The 16,282-nt window shown below is 40.3% G+C and overlaps 1 protein-coding gene across 5 annotated transcripts in view; it reads left to right on the forward strand.

Moving 5' to 3' along the window:
• The window catches only part of SCLT1 (sodium channel and clathrin linker 1), a 96,018-nt gene extending 83,988 nt beyond the window's left edge, over positions 1 to 12,030 (forward strand). For 4 of the 5 annotated variants that reach the window (XM_030564088.1, XM_030564089.1, XM_030564090.1 and 1 more), the window contains 3 exons: positions 650 to 728; positions 6,817 to 6,912; positions 11,520 to 12,030. In XM_030564088.1, the coding sequence (XP_030419948.1) occupies positions 650 to 728; positions 6,817 to 6,912; positions 11,520 to 11,582 (238 nt within the window). In that variant the 3' untranslated portion in view covers positions 11,583 to 12,030. Of the gene's footprint in view, positions 1 to 649; positions 729 to 6,816; positions 6,913 to 7,086; positions 7,174 to 11,519 lie in introns of those variants that run through there. The other variant, XM_030564091.1, reaches the window with a different exon arrangement.
• The last annotated feature ends 4,252 nt before the right edge of the window (positions 12,031 to 16,282 follow it).

The raw sequence follows: 16,282 nt of genomic DNA on the forward strand, positions 1-16,282 counted from the left end.
GTTTGAAAGTTACGTTTCTCCCTCTTTTCTCCATTTGAGTGAATGGCTGTTGTTCTTTTCCTGTTTCCTTTTCCACCTTACAATTTACATAATTCCTTCGACTCTTAAGTAATGTCTTACCTAAACACTTGTTGTTATATCATGCTACTGTACCTTTCTCTCTACAAGTTGTATTGCCATATCTCTGCCTACATTTTTAAAGATTAAAATGAGCAATTATATTTTATGTACTTCAGACTGTGCATCAGAGAAGTACTTTCCTGAATTGATCAATATGCTTGTTTTTAGGTTAATCATATGACATTAATTTAGTTGACATCAGTTTATTAACATGTAAGCGGAGAACACTGCAAATAAAATTTGTATGTGTGCTCAGTGTGCTTAATGCTACATTTGTATAATGTGAGTATGTTGAAGACAACTCGAAGGGCTATTGGTCTTAACAAAAAATACACCATGTCTTTGCCATCACCCTTTTTAAGAGAAGCTAGAGTTGGGATATTTTCTAACTGAGTTGTTGTGAGCAACAGTCTAATTAAAAATGGACTAAACCAGGAAAACTTCTCAAGAAAGGATCTATTAAATGTTAGTTATTTGTTTAACAGATGCATTACTGTACATTAATCAGCTTCTTTGGTCTGATTGATAGAAGTGAGCTGAGTCGACAGAAACTTCATACACAAGAGCTGATTTCTCAGCTGGAAATGGCAAATGAAAAGATAGCTGAGGTAAGATAATGACCCTCATGGGAACTACATATTATAGAATCTTACTGAACCTTATCCAGATGAGTTACGTAGTTAGTTTATAAGTGCCTCTGAAGATTTTAGAATCTTTCTTAACTTTGCTCCCGAATCATAAAACATGAGAAAGGAGAGATCCTCTTTCATGGTTACTAATATATAAATTGTGTTGTGATTCATAAAATATTATTTAAAGATCATTTAATCTTATTCATGCATGCCTTTTAAAGGTGGGCCTATTATATTCATTATGCAGTAGCATAGTTAAAAAAGGGAGCGTTCTTACCATACTATATGAGTGATTGAGTTAACAGAATATCTGTAGGAATGAATAAACGAATGTCCCTTCCATTATACATTAAAAGTAAAGGAAGGTTTGTTTGAAGAGTGTGCCTTATTAAATAATTAGTGGACATTTTTGAACACTGATATGCCTTTGTCACACTTGTAGTACACCTGGGATAGCACTCTCTAAAACAGTGGTGGGCAATCTGCGGCCCATCAGGGTAATCCGCTGGCAGGCCACGAGATAGTTTGTTTACATTGACTGTCCACAGGCATGGCCGCCCGCAGCTCCCAGTGGCCGCAGTTCGCCGTTCCCGGTAAATGGGAGCTGCAGAAAGTGGCCATCAGCATGTCCCTACAACCCGCGCCGCTGTAGAGCACTTCTGGTGAAGACACCCTAAGTCGACAGGACAGAGCTCTCCCATCAGCTTAACGCTTGCCTCCATGAGAGGCAGTAGCTGTGTCTGTGGGAGAGCTTGTCCCACTGACATAGCACTGTCTACACCAGTGTTTAGGTTGGTACAACTTACATTACTATGGGTGGGGATTATTCATAGCCCTAAGTAATTTGTAGTGTAGACATACCCTTAGAGTGTCTACTTACCCCGAAGTCTTCAAGTCTCACCCTCAGTTCTGTGCAAGTACATTTAGCAGTGTTCAGCACTTTCCCTCCTCTGGTGAATAACCATATGATCTTCATTCATCCTGTCACAACTAGACTTCTGAGAGTGCGTCTCAGATCCTTTTCACCATTGGTAAAGTTGGCACCTCAGTGGGACCTCAGTTTTGTCCTGTCGTCATTCACTAAAACTCCCTTTGAACCTCTAGTCACATGCTCGGTGGACCATCTGTCTATGAAGATGGCCTTTCAAATAGCTATGACATCACCCAGAAGAGTCAATGAGCTGGGAGCGCTCATGGCAGACCTGCCATATGCAATCTTCTATAAGGAAAATGTCTTGTTACTCCCTCACCCCAGATTCATCCCTAAAGTAGTTTCTGAATTTCATGAGAATCAGGTAATCCACTTACCAGTATTTTGTCTGAAACCACATGCTTCGGGGGAAGAGAGAAGGTTCTCTGGATATGCAAGGTGTTTTAGCCTTTTATCTGCAAAGGATATTAGAAAGAAACCTAAACTATTTGTTTTTATAGAAGAGCAATCAACAGGTCAAGCTATGTTAGCACAGCTAAGTGGATTTTGGGTGCACACGCGCACACACAGTTTGAGGGCTCATTCCACCAGAGGGCAAATGATGTACCCACACTATGAGATATGTAGGGCAGTTACTTGGAGCTCTTTGCATATCTTCATGAAGCATTATGTTCTGGTCTCAGTAATCCAAGGATTCAGCTGTGTGGACAGCAGTACTATAGTCTGCTATCACTTCTGTGTCCTGGCATACACCTCCTGTTTGACTACTACTTGTTAATCTCTCACACGTGCAATACGCATTGGGACCATCACTCAAAGAAGATAAGAAGGTTACTTACGTGTAACTGGAGATTCTTTGAGATGTGTGGTTCCAATCTGTATTCCACTGCACTCCGTCCGTCCCCTTTGCTGTGAATTATTTGGACTGTGTTGAAAATGGGAAACTGGAGAGGAATCTGCCTGCATCACCTTTCATTCCCTCAGTTCAGAGTACACGTGTGGATCAAAAGACACTACTTATTAAAAAAAAAAATCCAGATTCAGGAACATGGTGCACATACATACCCACTTATGAAATAACGATTGGGACCATCCATCTCAAAGCAACTCCAGTTACAGCTAAGTAACCTCCATCTTACGCAGTCCCGCATCTCCCACATTTCATATGTATGAACTATACCCCTCCTGTCTGCAGTTTCTGGAGGCAGCTCAAAGCTGTATCACAGCCTGTGCTAACCACACACCCTTCTTCTGCTTGCAGCCAGATCTTCTGCCTCCACATTAGTAGTTTTCCTCAGCCCCATCTTTTTCTTTTAGATTTGTTATTTTAGCGGTTTTCTGAGAAGCTAAAATGTTTTTGTTTTCAAGCCTCCTGGCCTCCTCCTGGTAAGTCGTGGGGCAACAAAGGACTGCAAGTATAAGACAAGACCCTTTCTAGAACAAAAAGAAGGATTAGTGGGTTACAGATTGTTGTAATTAACCCATTAACACCCCTCCCCCCTTTTTGTCCTATGACTCAAGAGGTGTTAAGGGACCGCTCTTCCCTGAATGGTGCCTTAGAATATGTGCTAACTACTTATGATAAACAACCTGTTCCATCTTGCATTTGTCTGTGATGCTTGGAATATCTTTCCCAGACCTGAAGAAGAGCTCTCTCTGGCTTGAAAATTTCTCTCTCTCTTACTAACAGAAGTCAGTCCAATAAAAAATATGACCTCATCCACCTTGTCTGTCCATGACAGGATGTCAGTCATTGGCCTGCAAGAAACTTAATAATAAAACATCTTTCCCTTTGAGCATTATTATGATATGTGCTTTCCCGCTCGTGCCTCCTTTGAGGGCATCATAAGATCCAAATGAGGATGTCTCACCTTCAGAAAGTGTTGCAAGACCCCATAGACCATAAGAGCAATGAAACATTGCACAGCAATTTCAAAACCTCAGTTATAGCTGTTCAGACCAAAGGTTTTTCATCTATTTAATAGATAAGCCTACTTCGTGATAAACAAATGGTTCATCTTCTAGGGTATGATCCTTGACTGGAGTGAAATGTCTTGGGTCCTGTCTTGGTCAAACCCTTGATGTGGTTTGTGATATGTAATGGCTTCTAACTTGGTAGCTACAAGGATGTCATGTTACATCTATGAATAGTCATCACTCATTCTAAATAGATATTCTGTGCATCTAGATTTACCAGTGAGGATCTGTTAGGGGAAACATTGGAGAATTTAGTAGCTGAGACGGCAGAGAGATCTCTGTCCTCTCTATCAAAGCCAGCACGGGAATCTGTTAGTTGCTATCAACGCCAAGGTTATCTAAGAAAGGACTCTTACTCTGGCAGGAGGAGAAAATCTGGAGCAGAAGTTTCCAAGGAAACGTAAATGAATTTTCCTCCATACCAACAAAGTCCTTAGCATGACAAAGCCTTTTCCTTATGATTCACCTCTGTACCCAGAGTCTTTAGTTAGTGGGTAGTCGTAATCACAGCAAGGCATAGCTCACAGGCCGTGCAGCATGCCGTGCCACAGCCCAGAGACTGGACTGCCTCCAAGCGCATGGCTTTGCAATGACATGAGGAAAAGTTCTTTGATTCCCTTGACAAACACAATTTACCTTGGAGTGGAGATAGACACTGTGGTGTCTAAAATCTACCCATCATTTAGACAGATTTCCAGATGAGCCAGGATCTGGTATCCATGCTGGACAAATGCATGAGGCCAGCCATAACTCAGTGTCTCTAGCTACTGGGCATTCGGGTCTCATGCATATGGGTCTCCACATGGGCAAGGTCACATTGTGTTTCCAGGCCTCTTTTCTGACAGTATGCAACCATTTTCTGGAGTGAATGTAAGACCGGGTAATGATTCCCAACCAGATGTTGGATTCCCTAAAATGATGAATGGTCCCAGAGAACATCTGCAGGGGTCTTTCAATATGCCTTCCAGGCCTGCAGGTTCTCAAAGCAGATGCCAGTCTGAAGGGATTGGGAACACTTCTGGGACCCAGAAAAATGTAGGGTAGCTGGAGCCCAGGAAAAGGAATCTCATCATCAAGCCCTTGGACCTCACAGCTGACAAACTAGCTTTACTGAGATTCCAGACCTACCTAGAGAGCAACCAAGTCCTGGTCTAGCCAGACAACCACAACTGCGTGCATAAGCAATGGAGACAATGGAACATGCAGATGTGATTTGCACTTCCCTAAAGGCGATACACACAAAAGAAGAACAGAACCTAAAGGCAGACTGGCTTAACAGACACAAAGTCAGCTGCTCAGGGTGATGCCTGAACCAGGAAGTCTTCACTCTGATCTCACAGACATTCGGCCTCCCCTCAGTCGACCTGTTTTGACAATCGCAAGAATTCAAAATAGCCAAAACTCTTCACCCGGGAAGCAAAACTCAGGCCCAGTGCTCTGTCTCACACATGGTCTCAAAGCCTGCTATACATATTCCCACCTTCTCTCTCCTAGAAAAGATGAACCAAAAGATAAGGCAAGAAGGATAACAGAACTCTGAACTGACCAAGAAGATACTGGTTCACTGATCTGGTAACAACTGTTGCAGCTTCCAAAAAGACCTGATATCTTTTTTCCACCTAGACCCAGATAATCTTCAACTGACAGCCTGCTATTGAAAGGGAAATGTTAACGACACTCGGCCTATCTTCCAAAATGATCCAGGCCTCTGCTGTCATCCAGAAGTTTCAACACTGAAAATCTACTCATGTGGACCAAGTTCAGTGCCTGATGCCAAGAGTGCAACAAATATGCAAATTCACAGGCTCCTCAGGGTCCTTGGCAGAACCTTCAGGTATCCAGATTGCTCAGAGCTGTCAGAACAGTCTTCCGTTAGTGGGTCCTACCACTGGTGTTGAAAGCCCTGACCACCCATCTCTTTGAGCTAGTGACCTCTTTCATTCTCTCCATGGCCACAGCACCTGACTGAGAAGCAGTGGCACACCTTAGATGTCAGACAAGCACTGAAACCTGACATCAAGTGTGTACAATCCACAAGGAGATCAGGCTTCCTATTCAGTTCCTTTCATCCCAAAGTGCCAAGGGTTTAGAGTATCCAAACTATCCCATACTATCAAAGTATGCATCACTGAGGCATACAAGCCATCCAGTACACCTCTTCCCGAAGGAATCAAGGCATCTTCTACAAGATGCATGTCAACCTTATGGGCCAAAAGAGTGTACTTCCACTGCAGAGATCTGCAGAGCAACCCACATGATCATTGGCTAACACCTCTATCAAACACTGTAAGGCGGACATTCTGTCTCCACAGAGGCCTCCTTTGGCAGGAAGGTACTACAGGTAGTGGTCCAGACATAACCTGGCTATTTGAGCAGTTCAGAAAAAGGGTCTTTCCTATTTCTTATGTTCACTTTTCTTACTGTTCTACTCCTGTTCTCTGCTTGCTACTTCCCATGTGTATCAGAATTGTGAGAGACGCTAGACTGAAGAATGGAAAATTTCTTATACAGTAATTTCCTTTCTGCTAGCAGCAGCGTCTACCACAATTCTACCCATCCTGATTACCTTCATAGTCAAGGGTCAGTATTTTATTTGGATAGGTGCCACAGTGGCCTACCGTACATAAATAATTAGTTGGCACTGAAGTTATCGTTACTAAACATTGGTTGAGTGTTTTTCACAGCTTTGGAAAGAATCATCTGGCACAACGCAGAAGGGGCTGTGGCTAGCACAGGCTGTACTGCAGCTTTGAACCTCCTCTGGAAACTGCAGATGTGGGGGAATAGCCCATACGTATCAGAATTGTGATAGATACTGTGAGCAGCAAGGAAATTATCAGGTAAGAAATTTCCCAATATTCCAGAAATGCCAACTTTTATGAGATGTCTAAACTAAAATATTGACATTAGTATAACTTGATTTGAAGTCTACTTTATATAGAAAACTTGTGCAATCAAAAATGTAAAACAGGATTTGTGCTTTTATATAATGTTTGTGAGCTGGAAATTATTCAGAATCACAAACGTATATAATTTCCTTCCTTGTAGATGGTAAATAGTTCCAATATTTGGCATTGACCAAATTCCTTTTGCTCAGTTTTCTTACTGCAATATATATGAAACTTACAGTTGTAATAAGATCTTTCACTTATACAGAATGAAAAATTAATGATAGAGCATCAAGAAAAAGTCAACAGACTTCAAAGGCGACTAACACAGGCAGAACAGAAGGCAGCTACAGCATCTCAACAGGTACAAAATTGTAATTAGAAAACAACTTATTACAGCTGCTTAACAAGAGGTCTTTGAATGTTACAAGAAAAAAGTTATTTTGGAATCTCCCTAGAGTAGAGCTAATTGTTTGTTTGTTTATTTATTATACCTAGTAAAGTAGCTGATCTAACTTGGCAAAATGTGTCATTTCAGAACTAGAATATATTTAACCATACTCCAAGCTTTCTTCTGACCGTTATGAGTGAGTGGAATACTTCACTTGGGCACATCAATGAAAATCCAGTGCTTTCATGTAATATGTTTTTGGAAATAAATTAGATGTGAACTCTGTTTGTGTGGTTCTCATCATATTAATGAAAGCATGTGAGTTTTTAGTAATCTTTTGCAACAAAGGAAGGAGCCCAGTTATTAAGTCAGTGTAAAACTGAATCAAAATCAGAATGAGGGAATAAACTATAAAGTTTAAATACCTATCACCACTGATTACACAGAACAGCTGATCCAGCCCCCTTGCAAATTGACCAGTAAGGCTGTATTCATTAGAAATAATGGCTTCATAGTAATAAAATGCAAATGTTGTGCTAGCTCCCACAGACTGGCACCTGTAGAATCTCATTTTGATTCAGAAGACAAATGTGTCTTCATTTCATAGCTATAGAACTCTTTCTAGGCTTTTTTAGGCAGTGAGAGCTAGTTTAAGACAGAGACAGTTGTAGGTCAGGAATTTCTAGGGCCCAACTAGATGCCAGGTGTCTTAGCCTCATACTGGAAAAAGAGACAAGTTGGAATGTCAACGGAGGGGAAATTTTTAATCGTGTTCTGTGTCTACTCAGTTCTATCATATACCCTCTTACTTTTAGCTTACAATTTTCAGTCTCCCTCCACAAAAGTAAATAACTTAAAAAGGAAACTTGTGTTTGTGTGGGGAGGAGAGTGATTCTCCCTCACATAGTTCATAATTTTGGGAAGAAAACATAAGAACAGCCACATTGGGTCAAGCCAATGGTCTGTGTAGCCCAGTATCCTTTCTCTGACAGTGACCACTGCCAGAAGCCTCAGAGTGAATATACAGAACAGGGCAATTAATGTATCCCATCGTCCAGTCCCAGCTTCTGTCAGTTGGAGGTTAAGGGTTACATGGTCAGGGCATGGGGTAGTGTCCCTGACCATCTTGGCTACTAGTCATTGATGGACCTATCTCCATGAACTTATCTCATTCTTTTTTAAACCCAATTATACTTTTAGTCTTTACAACATCCCATGGCAACAAGTTCAACAAGTGTTGTGTGAAGAAATATTTTCCTTTTTTTGTTTAAAACCTACTGCCTTTTAATATCATTGGGTGATCCTCTAGTTCTTGTGTTATGTGAAGGTATAAATAACACTACTTTTGCCATACCAATCATGATTTTTTAGATCTCTATCATATCCTCCCCCCTTAGTCATCTGTTTTCCAAGATGAACAGTCCCATTCATTCTAATCTCTCCTCATATAGAAGCTGTTTCATACCCCTCATCTTTTTTTTTCTCTTCTCTGTACTTTTCCCCATTCTAATTTATCTTTTTTGAGATGGGGCAACCAGAACTGCATGAATGCAGTATTTAAGATATGGGGTGTACCATGGATTTATGTAGTGGCATAATATTTTCAGTCTTATTTATCCCTTTCCTAATGGTTCCTAACCTTGTTAGCTTTTTTGACTGCTGCTACACGTTGAGCAGCTGTTTAGAGAGAACTATCCACAGTGACTTGCAAGATCTTTGTCTTGAGTGGTAACAGCTAGTTTAGACCTTATAATTTTGTATGTATCGTTGGGAATATGTTTTCCAATATGCATTACTTCCCATTTATCAACATTGGATTTCATCTGCCATTTTGTTGCCAGGTTATCCAGTTTTGTGAGATCTCTTTGTAACTCTTCACAGTAAGCTTGGACTTAACTGTCTTGAGTAATTTTGTATCATCTGCAAATTTTGGCACCTCACTGTTCACTCCCTTTTCCACCTCATTTATGAATATGTTGAACAGTACAGGTCCCAGTAATGATCTTGGGGGGGCCCTGTTGTTTACTTCTCTCCATTGTGAAAACTGACCACTTATTCCTGTACTTTCTTTTGTGTCTTTTAGCCATTTACTGATCGATGAAAGGGCCTTTCCTCTTATCCTATAACTGCTTACTTTGCTTAAGAGCCTTTAGTGAGGGACCTTGTCAAAGGCTTTCTGAAAGTCCAAGTATACTATAACTGGCTTACCCTTGTCCACATGATTACTGATCCCTCTCAAAGAGTTGTACTAGATTGGTGAGGCATGATTTCTTTTTACAAAAGCCTTGTTGACTCTTCCCCAGCATATTTATCTATATGTCTGATGATTTGTTTTTTACATAGTTTCAACCCTTTTACCTGTTACTGAGGTTAGGCTTAGTAGCCTATAATTGCCAGGATCACCTCTGGAACTTTTTAAAAAATCAATGTTATGTTAGCTATTAGCTATCCTCCAGTCTTCTGGCAGAGAGGCTGATTTAACTGATAGGTTGCATACCATTGTTAGTCATTTTCTAATTTCACATTTGAGTTCCTTTAGAACTCTTGGCTGAATACCATCTTGTCCTGGTGACTTATTACTGTTTAATTTATTAGCTTGTTCCAAAACCACCTCTATCAACAGACACCTCAGTCTGGGTCAATGCCTCAGATTTGGCACCTGCACATGAACCATTCTTTTTAGGTATCTCCCCTCTATCCTCTGCAATGAAGACTAATGTAAAAAATTCATTGTTTCTCCGCAACAGCCTCGTCTTCCTTGACTGCTTCTTTAGCACTTCAATTGTCCAGTGATTAATTGGCAGACTTCCTTCTTCTGATGTACTTTAAAAAAAAATTGGCTATTAGTTTTTGTGTCTTTTGCTAGTTGCTTTTCAAAATCTTTCTTTGCCTGCCCTATTATATTTGTACACTTGAATTGCCAGAGTTTATGCTCCTATTTTCCTCACCAGAATTTGACTTCCAATTTGTAAAAGATGATGTCTTTTTGTCTTTAACTGCATCTTTTACTCTGCTGTTTGGCCATGGTGGCTTCTTTTTTTTTTTTATCCGCTTACTGTTTTTGTGTGGTTTTTCATAATTTGGAGTATACATTTTGTTTGAGTCTCTATTATGGTGATCTTATTAGTCTCCATGCAGTTTTCAGGCATTTCACCCTTGTGACTGTTCCTTTTAATTTCTGTTTAACTAGCATCCCCTTTTTTGTGTAATCCCCTTTTTGAAGTTAAATACTACTGTGGTGGGTTTCTTTGGCATTTTCCCCCTGCAAGGATGTTAATTATATTACTGAGCATTTTAGCTACATTCACCTCTTGGACTAGATTCTGTGTCCACTTAGGACTAAATCAAGAATTGTCTCTGTCCTTGTTGAGCCCAGGACAAGCTGCTCCAGGAAGCAATCATGATACATTTTGGACATAAATTACAAAGTCAGGAGGGCAGTTTTACAGCTTAAGAGTTTGATGTTGATCCAGCACCAGAATACCCTCCATACACACACCTCCCTTCCAGTAATAACATTAACTATGTTAGAATCACAAGGCAAAAATTACGGAGCTGTAAACAGTTAGCAGGAAAACTATCCTGCACATGGAACAGTTATACCATCCCTTCCTCATTAGCATTGTGCTCTCAGATTGAACCGTTTACTACACTTCAGTAGTCTTGAATGTTACTTCCTCTAAGATTGTCTGCAGTGCAGCCCTCTGGAGTGCTTATTAGTGGGAAAGCAGTGGATGGAAAATAGCTAGTTTTGTTAGGTCCAAGGATATTAGGAGAACTGCCGTCTGACAGACAGAGGTAATAAGCAGAAATGAACAACATGGAAAATACATACAGTAGTTTTGCTTGTTTCACCTTTGCAGTGAGTGTCGGGAAGAAAGAAAGAAAACTCAAAGCTTGAAACTCAAACAGCCCCACTGCAAATTATGTCCTGAATACAAATGTTGCATATGTTTAATATGTCCTGTCTACCCTGTTTCAACATTAAAGATCCCACATACCTTTTCTTAAGGTAGGAGTTTGGAGTAGGCATTTGCCTGTGTAACTGACACCCAAATTTCATCTGTCTACAATTGTGCAGTTTGCTATGTGCCACTTGTTCCCTTAGCAATTGCCCTCTACCACAAAGGTTTGCATTTCAGTGATGCAGTATGTATAAAAAGTAGAATGTGTAGCAGTTTTGGGATGAAAAACACTATCTATAAAATGTAATATTTCTATTAAATAGCTAGTGATTGGTTTTTACTTAATAGTCTAATACCCATAAAAGATGGGTGCAACACTGAAAAATCACCACTAAAATGCTGTCCTTTAGACAGACATTGCATTATTTTAAAATAATTTGAATTCTACATTTCATACATTTTATTTTAGTACAGCACAACCCCATTACCCAATCCTCAGTCATTCAAAACTCCTTTGTATGTGAAATAGGGTCACAGCCATGGGTATATATTGAGAATTCTTTCAAGTATGCAAAATCTCAGTTATCTGTGTTTATTCAGTCTCCTCTATGGCATTTTGCTTATTGAGATTTCCGTGGAATAGTGAAACTATTGACTGTTTGTTTTTAATTGCAGCTCAGTGTGATTACTGTGCAGAGAAAAAAAGCTGCCTCCATGGTGGATCTAGAAAATATTTAAAAATATACTTTGTTCATTCACACCACTTAAGAATTGGAAAATCTGTCAGAGGAACATGGTATTGGAGCATTAAAGCCTATAGCGCATAGCTAGACTTGTGTAATTTGCATAAACATTTTCCATTCTATTTGCACAAAAGGGAATAAAAGCTGAATTGTGGCTCCTTTACAGTAAATATAGTGAGAGTCTGCAAAATAATATAATGATTTCAAATGTAGACTGAAGCCTACCTTCATCAATGTAAAATTACACAAATGTGCTGTGCATAGTACGGTGTGGCTGTTTTTTTTACTTCCTGGCAATCATGACAAAGTAGTATTAAAGAAATATGCTGGCAGTTATAAACACCTTTACTCTATATGTACAAATGATTTGTTTAATTACGTTTTGTATGACATTTTCTTACTGTACAAGTGCAATGTAATAAATTATGTACTTTCTAAACAGATTGTGTGTATGGGAAAGAATGGACTGCATCCTCTTTGATGAATGAAACTGAGAAACTAGTTATGTCCTAAGTTTCAAATAGTGAGTGTGTGTGGTAATTTTGCACAAGGCTGCCCTGCCTTTCACTGTTTTGAGTACACTGTTTGTGGTTTTTTTCAGTTTGTGTCATCTGTGGTGTCCACTGAAAAGAGTAAAATGTAGATACTAAACTGGTCTCTGGTACACTCAGGCTCTTCCCAGTTGTACTCTTACTCTAATTGCTACTTCACAGTTGTGCCTTACCTCTGTGATCAGCTCCTTTCTCTGGGATGCACATGTATGGGAACCTGTGGCAACTGTTATTCCTAGCAGCACACTATACAACAGCCAAGGTGAAGTCATACAGAGGAATCTGTAGTGATTATGCACCCCCTTGACTTTCAGATCAATATATTTATTTTAATTCCACAGAATAAGAGTTCAAGGACTCTCCTGAGATTATATTTTGTCTTTTTTGCTTTGAGGATGGCAAATTCTATGCAATTATTATAAAAAGGGCATTTGAAGAAAAATTAGCATATTAGACTCTAAACTGTTTTCTCTTTAAGCATATATAACATTTTAAAATTCATCTGACAGACCTTGAAAGTCCATCGTCTGAAGTAAGCGATTTTAATTTCTTATGTGTTTGAAGGTTTTCACAATACTGTATATTTCCTCCTCCCTTGCAACATGTTTACAATATAAAGGACAATGCAGTTTAAATTTATTTGGACTGATATTTCACCCATGGTTACCTGAAATTTTCCTTTCTTTGAATAAGATGCATAGATGTATCTTCAGCCTGTTTGCATCTTTAGGGGCAGAACCAGACAGTCAGTCACTGGCAGGTAGGGGTCTCCTGCCCACGAAGAGTCTGTCAGTTAAGACAACTTCCATAGGCAAGGATAAATCTCCTTTTAATAATCTAAGAAAAAAACTGTACTTAAGAAAGAATAACTACTGCTGTCTCCTACCACGGACTTTTAAACAATCACTTCCTCAGTTTGATGTATCCCAGTGCCAAGCCCGATTTATAACAGAACACTCTGCCAAGGGCAGGCTGGCTCTGTGAACCTGTTACTCAAAGTTGGTTTTCAAGTAAGCATGGATCCACTTTCCTGTTTCTCCTTATACCCTGTAGCCACCACATACTCCAATTAATCTTTGTTCCCAAAAAATAGGCGAGGCTTGCAGCATGCCAGAAAGATCACTAAAAACCTAGACACTAAGCCAAAAGAGAGAGAGCATTTGAAAACCTGTGGTCCCTCACTCAGAGCACCTCACTTGCTGTCATCTCTTTGCATTTAAACAGGGAGCCTGAGCACCTCAGCTGATCTCATACAGAGCTAGTTTTTACTAAACATGCAAATTTTACAGAATCTGCTCTTAATCTTTTAACACTTCTGCCCTTGTCACGTCACAGTGTTGCAATTCATATATTGAATTCCTAAAAGCCCATTTTCATAAAAGAGAATAGCTGCCTGTTTTCTCATATTTTATTTCTACTCTGATTTTATTGACACCATCAGCAATAGATGGGAATATAATTGAAAGAATGTCCTAAAATCAAAGGAATAATTTATTTAGTCAGGAACAAGCACTCTCTGCTTCTAGTAAATTAAAGACGGCTTATTGAAATGTTTACAATGTCCACAGATGACGACCAATAAATCCAAGCTAGAGAATGACTCAGCACTAGTTGAGCCATTTCTCATCAGAGCAATGGCTGGCATGGGTCAAGAAGCAGTGATTTCTAACGCTCAGACTACAGGCTGTACATCATGAATCAGAGGTAAAATTGCCTCTTCTGTGCACATTTTGCGTGAGGTTGTATACTGGTGATATATTGGAACTTGTAAAATAGCTTGTATTTAGGGAATATGCAGTTGATGTATGAAGCTATAAAATAATAGAGGCAACTAATACAAACCAAAAAAGGTCTGAGTTGATAGTGCTGTTCAAACTGCAAGTATCCCCAGCTTTCAGTTCAAAATGGTGTGTTGATTACAGATCTTTTATTATTGAAGGAAATTAACACATATATTGACATCATAATTATAGGCTGTACTGCCTTAGAAAGCTTGTTGACAATTCCCTTTATAAGACCCTGTTTTCAGTTGCTTTAGAACCCTGCTAAACTTCTTGGAAAAGTTCAGCCAAAACAATTCAGCCATTTCCAAAAAGTGGGCCAGGGCAGAGTACATTTTGCTGCTATTAAGATTGTCAGGATTTGTTGTCTTTCAGAAGCTCTAGCACCCCCATGCAGGAAGTTGAAATTTAGGAGAGGGTAGCCTTTCTGTCCAAATTTGACCAAGACATAAGACTGAAAAAAACCTCAATTCATACATGCTCAGTCGAGACTTGCTAAAACAGTTCAATTTTCTGAAGCTTTCATCTTCCCTGAGCCTGATTTTCCCTGCAATTGAAATTTCTGGATGCCTTGGGCTGTGGTGGGTCCAGGCATTGGAGTTGAGAGCAAGCTCCAACTACACAGAATGGACCTGCTCTAGCGATTAAATGGTTGTGTTCTAGAGGAGGCTGTTGAACAATCAGAAGGTATATAGACTCAGACTTGTGGGGCTGTAAAATTGCAGTTAAACGTTCAGGCTTGGGCTAGAGCCCAGAGCTGTGGGACCCTGCAAATGTCTGCATCACAATTTTACAGCCCCACAGCCTGAGCCCCAGCCAACTGTTTCAGGCCAGCCATGGCTAATTGTGTGCCCCTTGTTTTCTGGATGCCTGACTTTAAAAAAATCAGACCTCAGGAGCTTATTAGTGCTGAGCACTCACAGTTGCTACTTAAGTCAATGGGAGCTGCTTCTTTGAACGTATAAAGTGCTGTATAATAACACTAAGTACTCTGAAAAATGAGGTCTCACATTGGGTACCCAAAATTAATGGATCCTTTTTACCTTAATTTCTCTCTGCCTTAGTTCTCCATTTACAAAATGGGGATAATACCTTCATCTCACAGGGATGCTGTGAAAATAATAAATCATAGACAATCAGAGCTGGAAGGGACCTCAGGAGGTCATCTACTCAAACCCCCTGCTCAAAGCAAGACCAATCCCCAACTAAATCATCCCAGCCAGGGCTTTGTCAAGCCTGACCTTAAAAATCTCTAAGGAAGGAGATTCCACCACCTCCCTAGGTAACCCATTCCGTGCTTCACCACCCTCCTAGTGAAAAAGTTTTTCCTTACATCCAACCTAAACCTTCCCCACTTCAACTTGAGACCATTACTCTTTGTTCTGTCATCTGGTACCACTGAGAACAGTCTAGATCCATCCTCTTTGGAGCCCCCCTTCAGGCAGTTGAAAGCAACTATCAAATCCCCCCTCATTCTTCTCTTCTGCAGACTAAACAATCCCAGTTCCCTCAGCCTCTCCTCATAAGTCATGTGCTCCAGACCCCTAATTATTTTTGTTGTCTCTGCTGGACTCTTTCCAATTTTTCCACATCCTTGTAGTCTGGGGCCCAAAACTGGACACACTATTCCAGCTGAGGCCTCACCAATGCCAAACAGAGGGGAATAATCATGTCCCTCGATCTTCTCGCAATGCTCCTACTTATACAGCCCAAAATGCCATTAGTCTTCTTGGCAACAAGGGCACACTGTTGACACATATCCAACATCTCGTCCACTGTAACCCCTAGGTTCTTTTCTGCAGAACTGCTGCCTAGCCATTCGGTCCCTAGTCTGTAGTAGTGCATAGGATTCTTCCATCATAAGTGCAGGACTCTGCACTTATTCTTGTTAAACCTCATCCAATTTCTTTTGGCCCAATCCTCTAATTTGTCTAGGTCCCTCTGTATCCTATCCCTATCCTCCAGCATATCTGACACTAAAATGGGAGGAGTGGTATCTGCAAACTTGCTGAGGGTGCAGTCCACGCCATCCTCCAGATCATTAATGAAGATATTGAACAAAACCAGCCCCAGGACTGACCCTTGATACCGGCTGCCAACTAGACATGGAGCCATTGAGCACTACCCATTGAGGCCCAACGATCTAGCCAGCTTTCTATCCACCTTATAGTCCATTCATCCAGCCCATACTACTTTAACTTGCCGGCAAGAATACTGTGGGAGACCGTATCAAAAGCTTTGTTAGAGTCAAGGAATAACACGTCCACTGCTTTCCCCTCATCCACAGAGCCAGTTATCTCATCATAGAAGGCAATTAGGTTAGTCAGGCATGTGTTCATCAGTGTATGTGAAACACAGATACT

The sequence above is a fragment of the Gopherus evgoodei genome, chromosome 5 (assembly GCF_007399415.2).
Source record: "Gopherus evgoodei ecotype Sinaloan lineage chromosome 5, rGopEvg1_v1.p, whole genome shotgun sequence".
Classification (NCBI taxonomy): Eukaryota; Metazoa; Chordata; order Testudines; family Testudinidae; genus Gopherus; species Gopherus evgoodei.